Raw genomic sequence first — 15349 nt, forward strand, 5'->3', positions numbered from 1 at the left:
GCTGTCACGTAACACCCGAATACCCTGGGGGCATCTATATAGTATACCGCCGTTACAATATAATATAGATTATTAAATACAATATTATATATTTAACTATTTAGATATAAATCAGAATAGTTTATTTTTCTAAAAAAAAGATAATTATAATAGTAATTATCTTAGATAATAACTATTTCTAATTATTTTAAATAATAATTATTCTACCATAAATAAAATATTAGTAATCTAAGAATAGTCTAATATATTATATAAAAATTGATAATTATATAGAGAATTTAGATCTTTAAATAATTTATTCTATTCTGTTTTATATATAAGTTCTCTAGTAATCCGAATATACTTGATCCTTCTAATATTATATCTCTTGTAGTCTATTGGCAACCACACTCAAAGGAGTCCTTACAGAAATACAGCGATGAGCGGAATGCTTGCGTGAGCGGAATGCTTGCGTGAGCGGAACGCTTACCGACTATGTTATTAAAGATTAAGTACTATTATATACTTATTTTAAATTTTCTATTATAACATGGTTGATGAGATATTCAAGTAGCCAAAATAGCTTATTTGTATAGAATACAGAGCTGCGCAGGGTGCTTACCGATTACATTAACTAACAAAATGATCATGTTTTCCCATACAGCAGATCTGCCTGGAGATACACTACCTGGTATCTATGCCCTATCTCATATGCTTCAGCATCAGCATAAGAAAACTGGTCTAGGATATCTCTATATAGGGGTATTGTTCTAACTTATTGCGTGTCTACCTAATTACTTCAACATAAGATGTTCATCATGTATAGTACTTGTTAAGTGCCCAGTAAGAGAACAGAAATCTCCAGTAGAACAAAAGGGTAAAAGTCCCCTTGGTTTTGATATTCAGTGTGAATAATACTGTGAAGAGTATAACGTAACTGGTAAGCACCCTGCGCACGCAAGTACCCTGCGCAGCTCTGTATTCTATACAAATAAGCTCTTTTTGCTACTCGAATATCTCAGCAACCAGAGATAGTAATAATATAATATTTAATAAATAATAAAATATATAGTAGATAAATCTAAAAAGACTTTTTTTAAATAGATTTTCTCTTATTTTTATACTATAAATAAAAAATACCAAAAATACTGTTGTAATATCTAATACTAGGGATATTCTTATTTATATAAATTTCTTTGTCAAATATATAAAAGATTAAGAGTTACTATATATATCTTTTAAATTTTCTAGTATTATAACTTGTGGTTGCTGAGATATTTAAGTAGCAAAAATAGATTCTTTATATGGAATACGGCGCTGCGCAGGGTACTTGCGTGCGCAGGGTGCTTACCGGTTACGTTAACAGTATTGGTATTTCTGTATTAATATCTTGTACATACATGTAATGTGAATCGTATATGGTGGTAGAGTTCCATAAACACGTGACCCATTATCGGGAGCTCGGTGCGTATTACCTTGCCGTTACTATTTCAAAAAAAAGAAAAAAAAAGAAAAAAAGGTTGAAAAACTTACACACTGTTTCACTCCTTCAGTTTTGCTTTTCTTCATCCGCAAATACTGGAAGCATCTCTTGTTTCTTTTCTTTTCATACCCCTATATCTCTCTAGCTAATCCACTTTTTATCACGCATCCTTTTACAGTCTGTATCTTTTAACATGTCGGCTCACACAGCGAAGAGGAGAAAGCTCAGCCCATCTCCTCAAATAACCCAGAAAGCTGAGCAATCGAATGCGTCAAATTTGAATAATTTTTCAAAGATAGCTAGGGATGAGCCTTCAAGTATGAATGGTTTGACTAGACACAAAAAGATTGACCGCTCTGCGGAGCTTGCTTTGGCTAGCGGTGTCTACAAGTCTAATCTCTTCAAACTACAGTTAGACGAACTTCTCACTGAATCTAGACCAAACTATGACAAGCATGTGTCAAAGCTCCAGGATGCTCTCCATAAGCTGAAGGAAGTCATTGAAAACATTCCCGAAAGAACCCCGAAACCCGCCGTTGAAGCCGAGAAGGAATTCCGCAGCACACATGGCATTATCGTTCCATACCCTGAGCCACGTCCGGGAAAAGATGCAAAGTACACTGTGTCATATAGCAAGCCAACAAACGTCAATGTGGTAGGGAGTTTTGTTCTTAGGACAGGTGTCAGAGCTTCTGAGCCTTACACAGTCGATTTGGCAGTGACGATGCCGAGAACCGTTTTCCAAGAGAAGGATTATGTCAATCATCGGTTTTTCCATAAGAGGGCATACTATATCGCATGTCTTGCTGCTGGAATTAAAGATGCTGGGGGTTTGAACTTTGATGTCAAGTTTGCACAGCAGGACGGAGATAGTCTTCGCCCGCTCATTCTTCTAGAACCTACAGACTCGGCTAAGAATGGCTCTCAATCCATAAGATCACAAATCCGCATCTTCACCGCGATTGAAGACACTTTGTTTCCCATTGTCCGTACTCTTCCTATGAAGAATAACCTGCGCCAAGGTTCACCGGACCGGTCTGAACCTTGTGCGCCTACTCCCTTCTACAATGCAGCTCTCCGTTCCGAAGCTACAGTGGCACCCTTTCACAAACTCCTGCACTCGACAGTCCAAATATGTGATTCATTTAGGGATGCTTGTATCCTTGGACGGATATGGCTCCGTCAACGCGGATTTGGATCTTCTTTTCAACAAGGCGGGTTTGGCGGGTTCGAGTGGACCATCTTGATGTCTCTTTTATTAGAAGGAGGTGGCTTCAACGGCAAACCAATACTTCTGAAATCGTACAGTAGCTACCAGCTATTCAAGGCGACCATTCAGTTTCTTGCAGGAAGGAATTTGCTTACTCCGCTTCTACTTTTCGCCTCTGATATTCCTTCCCCTACTGGTACGCCAATGTTGTATGATGGAAAAAGGGGGCTCAACATACTCTATAAAATGTCACCATGGTCGTATTCACTCCTTCGTCATGAAGCAAATATTACTCTCAGGATGTTAAACGAGTCTCGTGATGATAACTTTGACAAAGTCTTCATTTACAAAGTGAACGAACCCATGCTTAGGTTTGATCGACTCATCACACTTCCAGTGTCTGAATCAGACACTGTCCTTCGAACCATTCGTACTCACAGTGCCATTTATGAGGTTCTTAAGAAAGCATTAGGCGATAGAGCGGAGCTTATCTACCTGTTCAGCCATGGCGCCGAACCTTGGTCTGTGGAAAGGAAATTCTCGTGCAAGGCAGCGAGTGCAACCATCCATGTTGGACTGAACTTAAATCCTGAAAATGCTATGCGAGTCGTTGATCATGGTCCATTCGCCGAACAGAAAGAAGAAGCGGCAACCTTTCGGTCTTTTTGGGGGGGGAAGGCCGAGTTAAGACGTTTCAGAGACGGTACTATTCGAGAGAGCTTAGTCTGGTCTGACCAGCTACCCTCTCCCTCGATTGTATATCAACTTTTGGTGTACATCCTCCATCGTCATTTCAATTATACAGAGGACGAGATCGGTTATATCGGTGACGAATTCGATGAAAAGCTACGCAAAAGTGGGGATGGAATATTCTTGTACTCCCACCCTGCGTTCCAGTTAGTCACTGATGCGTTTAACTCTTTGGAGAGGACTTTTCAAAGATTGGAGGAAGTGCCGTTAACTGTTAGGCAGCTGGCGTTGGCTAGTCCACTTAGTCGATATTCTGCTCTTCGTGTCCAGAGTGCTTCTGGCCTCATTCGCGATCCGGTGGATATTGTTCTCCAGTTCGAAAGTTCCTCGAGGTGGCCCGATGATTTAGTGGCTATCCAAATGACAAAAGTGGCATTTTTAATTAAGATAGGTGATTCCTTGGTGTCATCTGGAACCGCTTCGTCATGTAAAGTTGGCCTAGAGAACGAATTAAGCCGAACGCTAAACAACGCGTTTTTGGACATTTCCCACACATCAGGTGTGATTTTCCGGCTTAGGATTCATCATGATCGGGAGCAGTTATTGCTAGAACGTCAGCTGAAGGAAAAAGTGGCGAGCCTCAAAGCAAAGCAAGAAGCTGCATATACCCTATCGGCGTACAAGCGACTTTTCATCCAATCTCCTCGTCTGACCCAAGCAATTCGTACCCTATGCACCCGATTTCCTTTATTGTCACCCACAATTCGCCTCGTCAAACATTGGTTCAATTGTCACCTGTTTACTGGCTATTTCAATGAAGAAGTAATCGAGTTGGTGGTGGCTCGGGTCTTCACTCAACCATACCCCTGGGACACTCCTTCAAGTGTTATGGTTGGTTTTCTAAGGACCATCCATTTCCTTTCGCGCTGGGACTGGCAGCAGGATCCATTAATTGTCGATTTGGGTGGAGAGCTTGATCAGGATATTATTGGAGCAATACGTACTCGCTTTTCCGGATGGCGAAGCATCGACCCTGCGATGAATACTGTTGTTTTGTTTGTGGCTTCTGACATAGATCCCGACGGAGTAACTTGGACACATTACGAAATGCCTCCGAAGGTAGTCGCAGCTCGGATGTCCATGTTGGCGAAGGGGGCTGTAAAGTTGGTACGGGAAAATGGGCCTACCCTTGATGTTTCCAACTTATTCCATACATCCTTGGCACCTTATGATTTCATTGTCAATCTGCGCTCGAAAAGCTTGCACGATCGACCAACACCATTGTTGAAATACAAGAACTTGAATGGGTCCGATAATAAAGGCCAAACCGCTGAACCCAAAGTTGTGACGTCCTTTGTCCGCGATTTGCAGGCTTGTTTCAGTCCAAATATCCTCTTCTTCCATGGCGACGAACATTGTGATATGCTTGCAGGGCTCTGGAACCCACAGACAACCAAACCAAAGAGCTGGAGTCTGAAATTGACATACTCGTCATCCCCATCGATATTGGATGATACTAGAAAAGAAGATGGCGAAGTTACGATCAATCGTGATGCTATCCTCAATGAAATATCGAGGTTAGGACATGGTCTAGTCGATAGTATCGAGGTTTTGGGTACAAAGTAGAGCTCTTATGAATTGTCGGTATATTCTCATGTTTACAATATTATGGGCGTCTTTGCAATGTAAGCATTTGAGATCTAAACAAGCAGCGGGCAAGGGGAGCAATACATGCAAACATACTGTACAGAGGGATGAAACAAACGTAAAACATGGAAACGGAGACGCCGGTTGCATTTAATATTACACCAAGTATCATTCTTTGTTTTTAACCTATGGCCTCGTTGGTTTCTCGGACTTTGCTAGATGTGTCTGAGAAGAAACTGAACAAAATTTGTCCTTAATCGCCACAACCTCGTAAGTTCCTTCGTCCGAGGTTTGAATGGTCTTGATATGTTCGTACGAAATGTCATGCTTAATGTCAAGTATTTCCGCCTTCTTCCCCCTTCTGGCAATTGAGCTACGGATATATCTAAAAGACAATTAGCACTCAGATGCTTGTGAAAGGGAAGGAAGGGAAGGGAGAAAACACACGTAAACTCAAATGGTGGCGTCCCCCAGAATTCAAAGTGAAGTTCCGCTTCTCCACCTTCGTGTATGTCAACAACAGAGGTCTGGCCTCTGCTGATTCTAACACTCGGCATTTCGTGGATGGTTTTCGTTACATTTTTGTGCGCTTTGCATTTGCCACTGGCGCCATCGCTTACGGCGGTGATGGTGAATACACCTGGTCTCTCTGCGATGCGACGGAAATTCGTCGTCCGAGAAGTAGCTTTTCTGGCAACCCCATCAAATGTATAGAATACCTCAAATGGCGCATGCCCTGAAAGTGAGAAAGAAAGTCGCTCACCCACACAATAGTCGGCCCTGGATTCGAGAGGGATTACGGTAGGCACGTCAGAGACTGCAACCCTCACGGATGAGGTATCATATTCGGTTGCCCGCTGGCATCCACGTGCGTCTCTGACCTTGTGAATGCTGACGACATGCTGGCCTAGGTCCAGATGGCGCCGTGGTATGGGAAGCATGTGTCTATTTGAAATAATGTTCGAGATTGACACAAGTTCCGGCTTTGCTTTCGAATAATGTTTTATGGATATTTCAAGGGTGAATGGCGGGACGCCATCCAAAGTGATGGGGATCAGTTCTTCGCCGCTGACATCCTCCTTGCAGAAACCGTAGATTCGACCAGGGGCATCAAATCGCGCCGATGGCAGAGGGTTCACCTTTTGTGTCACAACCACGGGGTTGCTTCTGGGGTCATGGTCGTAGAGGTTGTCACCGATTTCCGTAAATGTATACGTGTACAGTCCAGCCTCCGAGGTATCCATTTCCATGGAAGCCGCATGAAGAACTGTCCTCAGAGTTTGCAATCGAACAGCAGGCGAACCACGAGTAATCTTGCGTTGTTGTTCGTATTTAATACTGTATGGCGGACTACCCGACAATCGAAGCTCGAGATTGTCATTTTCTCCTTGGCAAACATCGCGCTTCTCTTTGTGCCCGCCTGCTCCTACAGGAGAACCGTCCACAGCAGTAATCCGCGGGCGAGGTATCCAGGAAACCTCGAATATGTTAGCGGCTTGGTCAACAGTTCCAGGACAGGAAGCATCAGTCACTCCGAGGAGTTCATAACGCCCCTCATGTCCTACAGTCAATGCGCTGTTCTCCTGCCATAACGTCTTCTCGGCGACTACTGAATCGTGGCTTGTTTTGTACTTCAGAGTCCATGGTCGCTCGCCACTCAACCTTAGGGGGATATCGACTTTAGAGCCCTGTAAGGCTGAATATTTCCTGCTTTTCTCGATCTCCCCGAAAGATACGTGTGGCGGTTTTGGTCGAGCGTCGATCTGGATACTATCCTTCAGAATTCGTTTGCAGTTTGACCGGTCTTTGACACTCGTTAACACAAGGTTGTATTCGCCGCCACTGACGAGCTTTTCGGTCACGATGCTCGACACCTCACTCTCTGTTTCTAAAACGTACTTGCTTTTCTTGCCATTATGAACAAGTTCGTACTGCAAAGTCCATGGCGCTTCACCATGCAAGGCTACATCCACAGACACAGGTTCACCGAAGCAAGCCTTCCGCACTGCTCTAGACCCAAGGAAATGAGCAGAAGCAGGGGGCTTAACATGTTGTTCCAGAACGGGGGCCTTATCTTTGAGAGGTCGTGGTGCGTACACTGTGTCTGCGATATCTAAGAAGCGATAGCGGTAGAAGCCCGCTTCAGACGGAGTGAGGTCCAGCTGAGTCCGCAACCCCTCAATCAACTGGGTCTTGGTCTCAATACCTTTGGAATGTTCAACGATGTACCGGAGCCGGAACGGCGGGGATCCAGTGAAGTCTAAATCGACCAACAAGCCGACCGGGTTGTTGGCACATTTGTCATAAATCTTTTCATACCTGACCGCCAGCTCAGGTTCAGGAGGGTTATGCAGATAACAGGACGATGGTTCCAAAATTTCGCCCGTGCAAAATTGACTAGAAACAGCATCCAAAACGTACCACCCTGAATCTTTTATTTGAGGCTTTTGGCTTAGACTCTTCAGAGACAACTCTCGGACTCTACCAGGCATATCGCCAGCAGCTTCATGATCGTTGTTGAAAGAATATACGATAGAAAAGGGCCCATCTTTGTCATACCCTTGTCCCGACTGGTGAAACTTGACGGGTAGATCCACACTGTCCCCTCGTGCAACTTCTATGAAATGCTGATCATTGCATCCAGACAAAGATAACCGGGGCCTTTCATGGACAGAGAACTGGTGCCATTGGGACAAGTATTTTGTAGGCAGTCGATCGACCTCATCCAAAAATGTTGTATAATTGGCAACGTTGCCACAGCCATCGTGTACTTCTTCAATCGCATAAAGCCACTCCCCACTGAGGTTCAGTGACTCATTCAACGGTACTTCAATTATTTGGCTCTGGGCCCAAGCAACGTCCGGCTCTCCCGAATTGAAAAGGGTACCAATATTCCTCTGACCCAGTAACGGTGACCGTAAGTAATCTGGTTGAATGTTTTGGAAAGAGTATCCCCGGTCACGACGATTAACTTGTCTGCTGTATTTGATCTTCAGCGGCGGTGTGCCCTCGACCATTAGGACCAAATTAGACAACTCGCCTCTACACTTATGGGTGTGGGAGCTTTTAATAGATGCGCGAGGACATGATACAACAAGTGCATCAGACCTTCGCATACGAACGTCAAGATTGGACTCATCTACTACCCTTTGGAGGCGGTATATGCCCGGCCGCCGAATCGGAAGTAGAATGTCACGGTGCAAATCGGTATCAGAGCCCTGATGCTTCTTGCCTGCCTGGCGTTTCATCTGTTTCAGCTGCTTTGAAGTTATCGTTATTGTCTCATTGCCGCCGCTAGTAAAATCCAAGCGGAGTAACTCTATCAGGATAGGGTCGGTCTGGTTGATTCGAATGGGCAGATTGGCAGTGGTCTTCTCTGAATCTATACAGAGAGGTGTCTGGTCTGGATTCAACACGGCAGATCTAAAATCATTAGTACGTTGGACCAAATTGCAGGAATTTGTGGGAACCGCACCCTTCAGGCAGTATATGAACTATTTGTTTTCCTAGTATGAGCGAGGCATTATGAATGATATCACCTGGCTTAACACTCCGTTCAGATATCGATAACTCTCTGTCGTAGGCCAGTTTGACTATTCCTGATACCCAGGCACCAATTGGGATCTAGTCAAGGTTAGTAAGTCTGAACACTGTATCGGGAGGAACCTGCACATACCGGAATTCGAAACATGAGGAATATATTGCCAACTACGTGTATCAGAAAAATCGCAAGGGTTGTAGGAAAAGCCCATTCTAGCCAGGGTATGCGCAAGGCCTGAAGCCCAAAAAGGAACACTCCATCAATACAAGCCCACTTCAGAAATAACCAGGTTGCATCTAAATCATCCGAAGCTTTCCAAGATTCATAAAGCCGCCAAGCGTTGAGCGCGACATAAAAAGCCACTACATAGAGTCGTTGCGATGGTGCATCTATCAGCTCAACTGGGATAAGTGGCCAAGTTGCACCTTGGGTTGTCGGCGATGCCTTTGAGGGGGACTTTTGGAGTCCTGCATCGCGCTGTTTGGATCTAGATGGAGAGGTATAGAAGTCTCGCGATCTTTGCGACGTTTGAGGCGTCTGAGGGAAAGCAGACCGAAGTCGGGGAGTGTTATTCATGGCATGCTGTGATCGCGGGGTACCCACGGTCTACTAATATCACCTATACAATCAGTCAGCATATCCGGGAATGCACAGCCAACTATCGTTCACTATTATAGGCCCAAGCGCCGATACAAGCGTACCTCCAGCAGAAAAGAGGTCCTCTATCTCTTAGCCAGTCCGGGGAGGCAAAAAGGTCCTTGCACTTTTGTGATACCTTGTATTAGGTACAGGTGCCGTACAAAGACCTTCTTTTTTACCTGTGGCCACCCACTGAAAATCGATGTTGGAAACCGACTGGAAGCGCTAATTCGACTAAAGCGCAAAGAGAAAGAAAAGAAGAAGGGTAAAAAAAGATCCTGTGCAAGAACGAGAGTCCGGCAATAATCTTCAACGCGTGGAGTCGCGTCTAAGGTAGCTTCGGCCAATGGGGAAACGGACCCAACGGCATGGGCGGTCAGGCCAACTTAGAGGTTACCTAAACCTTGCCCAAGCACCAACCGATATCTAACCTAGAATACTTGACGATTTTAACCTGTCGGTTATAGATACATAATGTTCTTAGGTTTCGCTGGCACCAGCCTTCCCTTTTTTATTTATTTTTCTTTTGGCGCCCTTAGTTGTTGTTTTATTTCGTCGTATCCTTTAGTTATCTAGTCATCTTAATCCCTTCATAACATGGTTTGTTTCCTGAACCGCCCCTCTTTTGTCACGGCGGGGAGTATAGTAACGGTTCTTTTACGATAATCTTCTAGCCTACCCAATGGTAATATATCTAATATATTCCAGACCCTGGTACATCATATTTGCATTGCATCCACAATCTATCGAATCATTGCATTTCAATACTCTCGAAGGAATTAGGAAAACGGAGGGTGCATTGCACGCATGACTTTGCGACGACGGTTGAATAGTCAGCCAACCATGGCCAATCGCCTAGATAACTCTGCCAACGACCCATGTCAGCCAGCAACGTCGCAGGACAAGGAAAGCTGGAATGGCTTTTGTGAGCTGGAGTCGGAGCCTGTAATTATTATTATCATTATCATTATTATTATTGGTATTCAGTTTTCCTGTTTGTGCTAACTCTCTCTAAGGCTCTTTTTAATGTGATGTTGCGAGAGTTCGGGGTGAAAGGCGTCAAAGTCCAAGAAGTTGTATCATTAGATGAAGAGATGATGGCATTCTTAAAGTAAGGAATATTGAACATGGTGCACCGCTTTCTACTAACCGACGCACCTTTGGCCGGATAGCAAGCCTGTCTATGGTTTGATCTTCCTGTTTCGTTGGCGGGAAGATGATCCGGAGAAGCAAGAGGCGAGCTGCCCAGAAGGGCTTTGGTTTGCAAACCAGGTCGGTTTAACTCATTGCCTCCACACTTCCTCTAACATTACTGAGGACTCATTGCTGATGGTTTTTAAATAGACTACCAGCAATGCTTGCGCCAGTGTGGCCCTGCTAAATATCGTCAACAATATAGAGGGCATTGAGCTCGGGGATAACCTACAACATTTTAAGGACTTTACGATGCCGTTTACTCCTGCGCTTAGGGGAGATGCCATCAGTAATTTTGATTTTGTCAAACAGATACATAATTCATTTGCAAGGTTGGAGTTTGCTAGCAAGCCTTTCACCGGTTCTTTTTGCCACGAAGAGTGTATCTGATTTGGTATAGGAAGATGGATATGCTCAATTCAGATCTTCAACTAAAGCATGAGGCGAAATCTACGCGTTCTCGTTCGAGTAAGGGCATTCACGATGAAACTGATATAGATGCAGGGTTCCACTTTATCGCGTTTGTCCCTGCGTTGGGGAAAGTCTGGAAGTTCGATGGCCTGGAACGCCAGCCCCAGGCACTCGGTACGTGAAGGGCGACATGAGAAGCCTATAGTACAAATCGCTAACGTGAGCCACAGGACCTTGTACCCCCGATGAGGATTGGTTGGAACTGGTAAAACCGCACCTTATCACCAGGATGACTGAATATGAAGAAGATCAGATTGAATTCTCAATCCTCAGTCTTGTCAGGGACCCGCTTGTAGACCTTATTGGTAAACTGGCTGTCAATATAAAGTGTCTGGAGATGCTTAATCAGCACTTAACTACCCAAGCTCATGCAGTGGCCCACCCAGAATTGCCGTTTGCAAGTCCCATCCTAGAAAACACTATTCTGGGGCCGGATAGGTCCTTTGATATAACAAGAGAGTCTCTCGACCAGGCAATTGTTCCGGTGGTATTGGAGAGGTACAATTTTTTCTCCGCGCAAGAAATAGTCGAATTCCAACGAAAGCTATGCAATGAACAGCAGACGTTACGAGCTGCGATTCGAGACGAGCAGCAAACCCAGCGGGTGGATGACGACTATGCGGCGGGGAGGAGGTACGATTACGGGCCAGCTATACGAACTTGGGTGCGATTCTTGGCCCGCAAAGGGATTGTTGAGAGCTTGATCCCAGTGGAAGAGGTATGATACAGCCGGGGGGGGGGGGGAAGGGTGAATGTTGTGAGCCTTTCCTGTACTGGAGAAAATTACCGTCGACGATAGGGCAGTCATTTTACTGGTTGGTGATGGTAAAAATGGTATCAGATGAAAAGGTGAGCCAGAACAGGATGGAAAGACAGTATTCGTTACTAATGTAGTATTGTGTCTATAGTACGAAGAACAAGCTAGATTAACACGAAAAAGAGGGGGGGAAGCGAGAAAAAGAAATGGAAATAGAAAACACTGCCCTACTGGATCCAGAGTAGGAAGCGGTTCACTGAAGTAAAGGACCTCGTGATGCGCCGATTGGTTGTCATCTAATCTTTTTAATAAAATGTATTGAGGTAAAGACTACTTTGAAACTCTAAAACTGGTCTAACTATGTACTGTTTCAATATTACTAGTAATTAATCGATGCATAGCTAGTTAGTTAGCTAATTAGTGGTTACCTAACCATTCCTGACCTCCCGTTAGCCAATTTGGAGGTCTTCGTTAGTTATAGTCACTTATGTATGTATGATAAATATTATACTTGCATTTGTATAGTGGTATCTACTTATCTCTGACTGCTATTTTGGGATCTAGATTACTTAGAACAGAAGCACTCTTTATAATTACTGTTTGGCGCAAATGATCTTAGTACTGTAGATAGGCAATTCCTCTGGGGGCTTTTCTTCCTCTTCTTTTTATTACGTCCCTGAAATACAGTAACAATATACGGAGTACTACGGAGTACTTAAGATACATACATACAAAGTAAGTAGTATGTATGTACTTTACTAATAATAACCCCAAGGTGTTTATTTCTTACAAACAGAAAGCAATCAAGTGTCGGTGACGTACAGTCAAGGCAACCACAAGAAAATACAGAACGTCACCGCCTCTCGAGGAAGTGGTCATAGAACTTTCATCGCCGTTTTGTTACAGCCCGAACTCCGATCTCAAAGTCTCATTCGTTTTGTTCTTTGCTACTTCATCGTCTTCTTCGGTCCCCGTGGGTTGAGACTTCAGCTGGCTGCTTATCCTCATAACTATCCTTTCTCGTGGCGGGGGAGCGAAAGGCAATCCCCCTTCCTTGCATTTGGTCGCCACAACGATTCTGCCCATCGAAAGACATTTTTTTTCTATATCGCTGCTCTCTTCAGCCATACACTTACCTACTCGCACATTCTCTCCATTTCAGCCATTTAAAAGCTAGGCTTCGCTATGTCTACCCTAGCAGCATCGGATGCTCCCGAAAAGACCCCGGACGACTCTTCTAAGTTGAAGACCTTCCTCTCTATTTTAAAGAGGTATGTGTATTTGGAGATCTCGATGTTCATATTCTGTCGATCCATACTGATTCGATGGCGCCGTGGCTCTATAGGTTTATTGGGGTCGCTGATATCGCATCTGTTCGCTTTTCACTACCTGCCCATCTTCTAGAGCCGACGCCCAATTTAGGTAGGTTGTTACCTTGGGCTACATTGGTGCCCACTTAACGAAGTGATTACTGACTAGGTTGGGGATCTGGCAGAATACTGGAACTACTTGGACAGACCAGAGACCTTTGCAAGGTCAGCAAGGTAGCCTATCTTTCACCAGGGCTCATTTTCTGACAGGAGAGTCACAGCATTGGTCAATCAGACGATCCGCTGGGCCGGACGCTTGAGGTCTTAAGGTTTTGGTTCACAAAGGACTTGGTATACCTCTCTGTGGTACTTCAGTTGTTTTGAGAGACCGGTACACTGAAAGTGATCATAGAAATACATCAAGGGCAAACCGTGCAAGCCGTATAATTCTACACTGGGTGAATTTTTCAGAGTGAGTTTGACTTCCCCACGAGTTTTCTCGTTTCAGCCTGAATATAGACTAACTTATACACCCAAAATTTCAGGCTACTTGGGAGGTTGATGCCGCCCTCCCTGAAGTACAGGTACATTCCAAGCCAGGGATAGCAAATGGAACCTCCACCGCGAAGGACGGCAATGCTGAAGCGGTCAAGGTATGCTACCTGACTGAACAGACATCTCACCATCCACCAGTATCCGCATTTTTCATCGACTGCCCGCAACGAGGGGTTTCAGCACGTGGCTTTGATCAAATTAGTGCCAAATTTACAGGCACAAGCATACGCGTTGCCCCCGGTCAACACAATCTGGGGATCTTTGTCAAAATCGCCCCGAGAGATAATGAGGAGTATCAGCTGACCCACCCTGCTGCCCATTTGGGTGGCCTGTTGAGGGGTGCGCTGGCCATAACCGTCTCAGATACGTGCTACGTAACTTGCCCCAAAACACGCATCAAAGTGATTCTACAATACCTGGAAGATGGCTGGATTAGCCGAGCTCAAAACAGGGTTGAAGGAGTGGTCTTTCGGTATGATCCCGACATCGATACCACGACAAAAATCAAAGATGTACCAGAGAGCGATATTCTTGCCAAAATTAGCGGCTCATGGCACGGACAAGTCTACTTCACTTTGTCTGGGGCAGGTGAGCCTCAGCTTCTAATCGATATTACGCCTCTCTTCCCAGCCACCAAGAATGTGCCTCCTGAGGAGAGTCAACTGTCCAACGAGTCTCGCAAGTTTTGGTCCAGCGTTACCGAGGCGATAGTAGATAAAAATTATAGCCAAGCCACCAAGTGCAAACAAAATATCGAAGAGAGGCAGCGGCAAAGGGCTGCTGAGAGACAGGCAGAGAATGAGACATGGCAACCTCGGTTCTTCACGGACGCTGTTGCTCCCTTGGGCAAACCAGAGTTGACTGAAGAAGGGCGCAAGGCTCTTGACGGACTCTATAATGGTGACTACAGCTTGAAAGAAAGTGAAACAAAAGGCGCATAGACTTACTTCTCTTCTGGTTGTGACTGTACATTCATACACGAATTTGGCGTATAAAACGAGAGGCTACGAAGTAGTCATTGGCCTACGTACCATTACATAGTTCTTTTGGAGCCTTCCTTCTTCTTGGTAATTTTCTGAGTCCGTGCATTGCTCTCTTTCTCCATTGCCTGTCGTATGGCATTATTGCTTCCCAAAGATTTGAAACTTCTAAAAGCACAGGAAAAAGACACGGTTCTGGCCGCATATGCTAAAAGGGTCTGGATAAATTTAAGACAATAAAAACAAGCAATACAATTATCACAACAAACGCATGATCTACTAGGGGCGAACATAGATATAGCTAGAAAATCTTGTTTCATTTGTCCCAACGAACCCAGCCTGTGAAGTCTGAGCTTGTAGTCGATATTGACTACGAGATGAGTCATGAACACAAGCAAGCGCGCTACCACCTACCTGTAAATGAACAAAAATTACAGAAGATATGACCATTATATAAGCCTGTATATGTAGAATCAGCTGGAGTTGCATTTTATTATGGCCTAGGCCAACAGAAACTACCTTCAGCAAGAAGATGGGAAGTATGATAATGATTACAACCACAATAGCCACCCAAACGATGAAGAGAGATAAGAGTGCTCATAAGCTCAATGCGTATACTGCTCAACATAAGATCACCCATAGTTTCTTGACTGATTTATGACTGCCAAATCCATGTTCACCGTTGCGCCATCTCAAAACGCCAAAGGAAACCAACCGACGAGTTGAACGATACCGTTGAGTCGTTGACCTAGGTATTGGTAGTGACTACTACCTTGTTAAACCCGCGCTCACTATCTTCGTTATCTCTTCATTCTTATGGGGCAACAGCGATAAGGCGTAGGCTACATCATTCCATCGCCGCTCGGTCTCGCACCGTGGAAGTCGAGCAGCCA

The 15349-nt window shown here is 44.6% G+C and overlaps 4 protein-coding genes across 4 annotated transcripts; 3 read left to right on the forward strand and 1 right to left on the reverse strand.

The window, feature by feature from the left end:
* Nucleotides 1–1655: 1655 nt before the first annotated feature.
* Nucleotides 1656–4988, forward strand: ABOM_005170 (rRNA-processing protein UTP22; the record flags this gene model as incomplete). Its single annotated transcript, XM_022532299.1, has 1 exon — nucleotides 1656–4988. One exon carries the CDS (start codon nucleotides 1656–1658, stop codon nucleotides 4986–4988), a length of 3333 nt encoding a protein of 1110 aa, XP_022389694.1.
* Nucleotides 4989–5195: 207 nt separating this feature from the next.
* Nucleotides 5196–9126, reverse strand: ABOM_005171 (putative nuclear envelope pore membrane protein; the record flags this gene model as incomplete). The annotated part of the gene is made up of 4 exons (XM_022532300.1): nucleotides 5196–5394; nucleotides 5457–8432; nucleotides 8485–8633; nucleotides 8686–9126. 4 exons carry the CDS (start codon nucleotides 9124–9126, stop codon nucleotides 5196–5198), a joined length of 3765 nt encoding a protein of 1254 aa, XP_022389695.1.
* An 846-nt stretch (nucleotides 9127–9972) lies between these two features.
* Nucleotides 9973–11578, forward strand: ABOM_005172 (ubiquitin C-terminal hydrolase 37; the record flags this gene model as incomplete). The annotated part of the gene is made up of 6 exons (XM_022532301.1): nucleotides 9973–10134; nucleotides 10206–10300; nucleotides 10362–10461; nucleotides 10534–10715; nucleotides 10784–10968; nucleotides 11025–11578. Coding segments are annotated over 6 exons (1278 nt in total), but the record flags the coding sequence as incomplete, so codon positions are not given.
* A 1218-nt stretch (nucleotides 11579–12796) lies between these two features.
* Nucleotides 12797–14417, forward strand: ABOM_005173 (putative oxysterol binding protein (Orp8); the record flags this gene model as incomplete). The annotated part of the gene is made up of 6 exons (XM_022532302.1): nucleotides 12797–12882; nucleotides 12957–13033; nucleotides 13107–13146; nucleotides 13203–13272; nucleotides 13334–13393; nucleotides 13467–14417. 6 exons carry the CDS (start codon nucleotides 12797–12799, stop codon nucleotides 14415–14417), a joined length of 1284 nt encoding a protein of 427 aa, XP_022389712.1.
* Between the last annotated feature and the right edge of the window lie 932 nt (nucleotides 14418–15349).

The sequence above is a fragment of the Aspergillus bombycis genome (genome assembly GCF_001792695.1).
Source record: "Aspergillus bombycis strain NRRL26010 chromosome Unknown contig00036, whole genome shotgun sequence".
In the NCBI taxonomy this organism is placed as follows: domain Eukaryota; kingdom Fungi; phylum Ascomycota; class Eurotiomycetes; order Eurotiales; family Aspergillaceae; genus Aspergillus; species Aspergillus bombycis.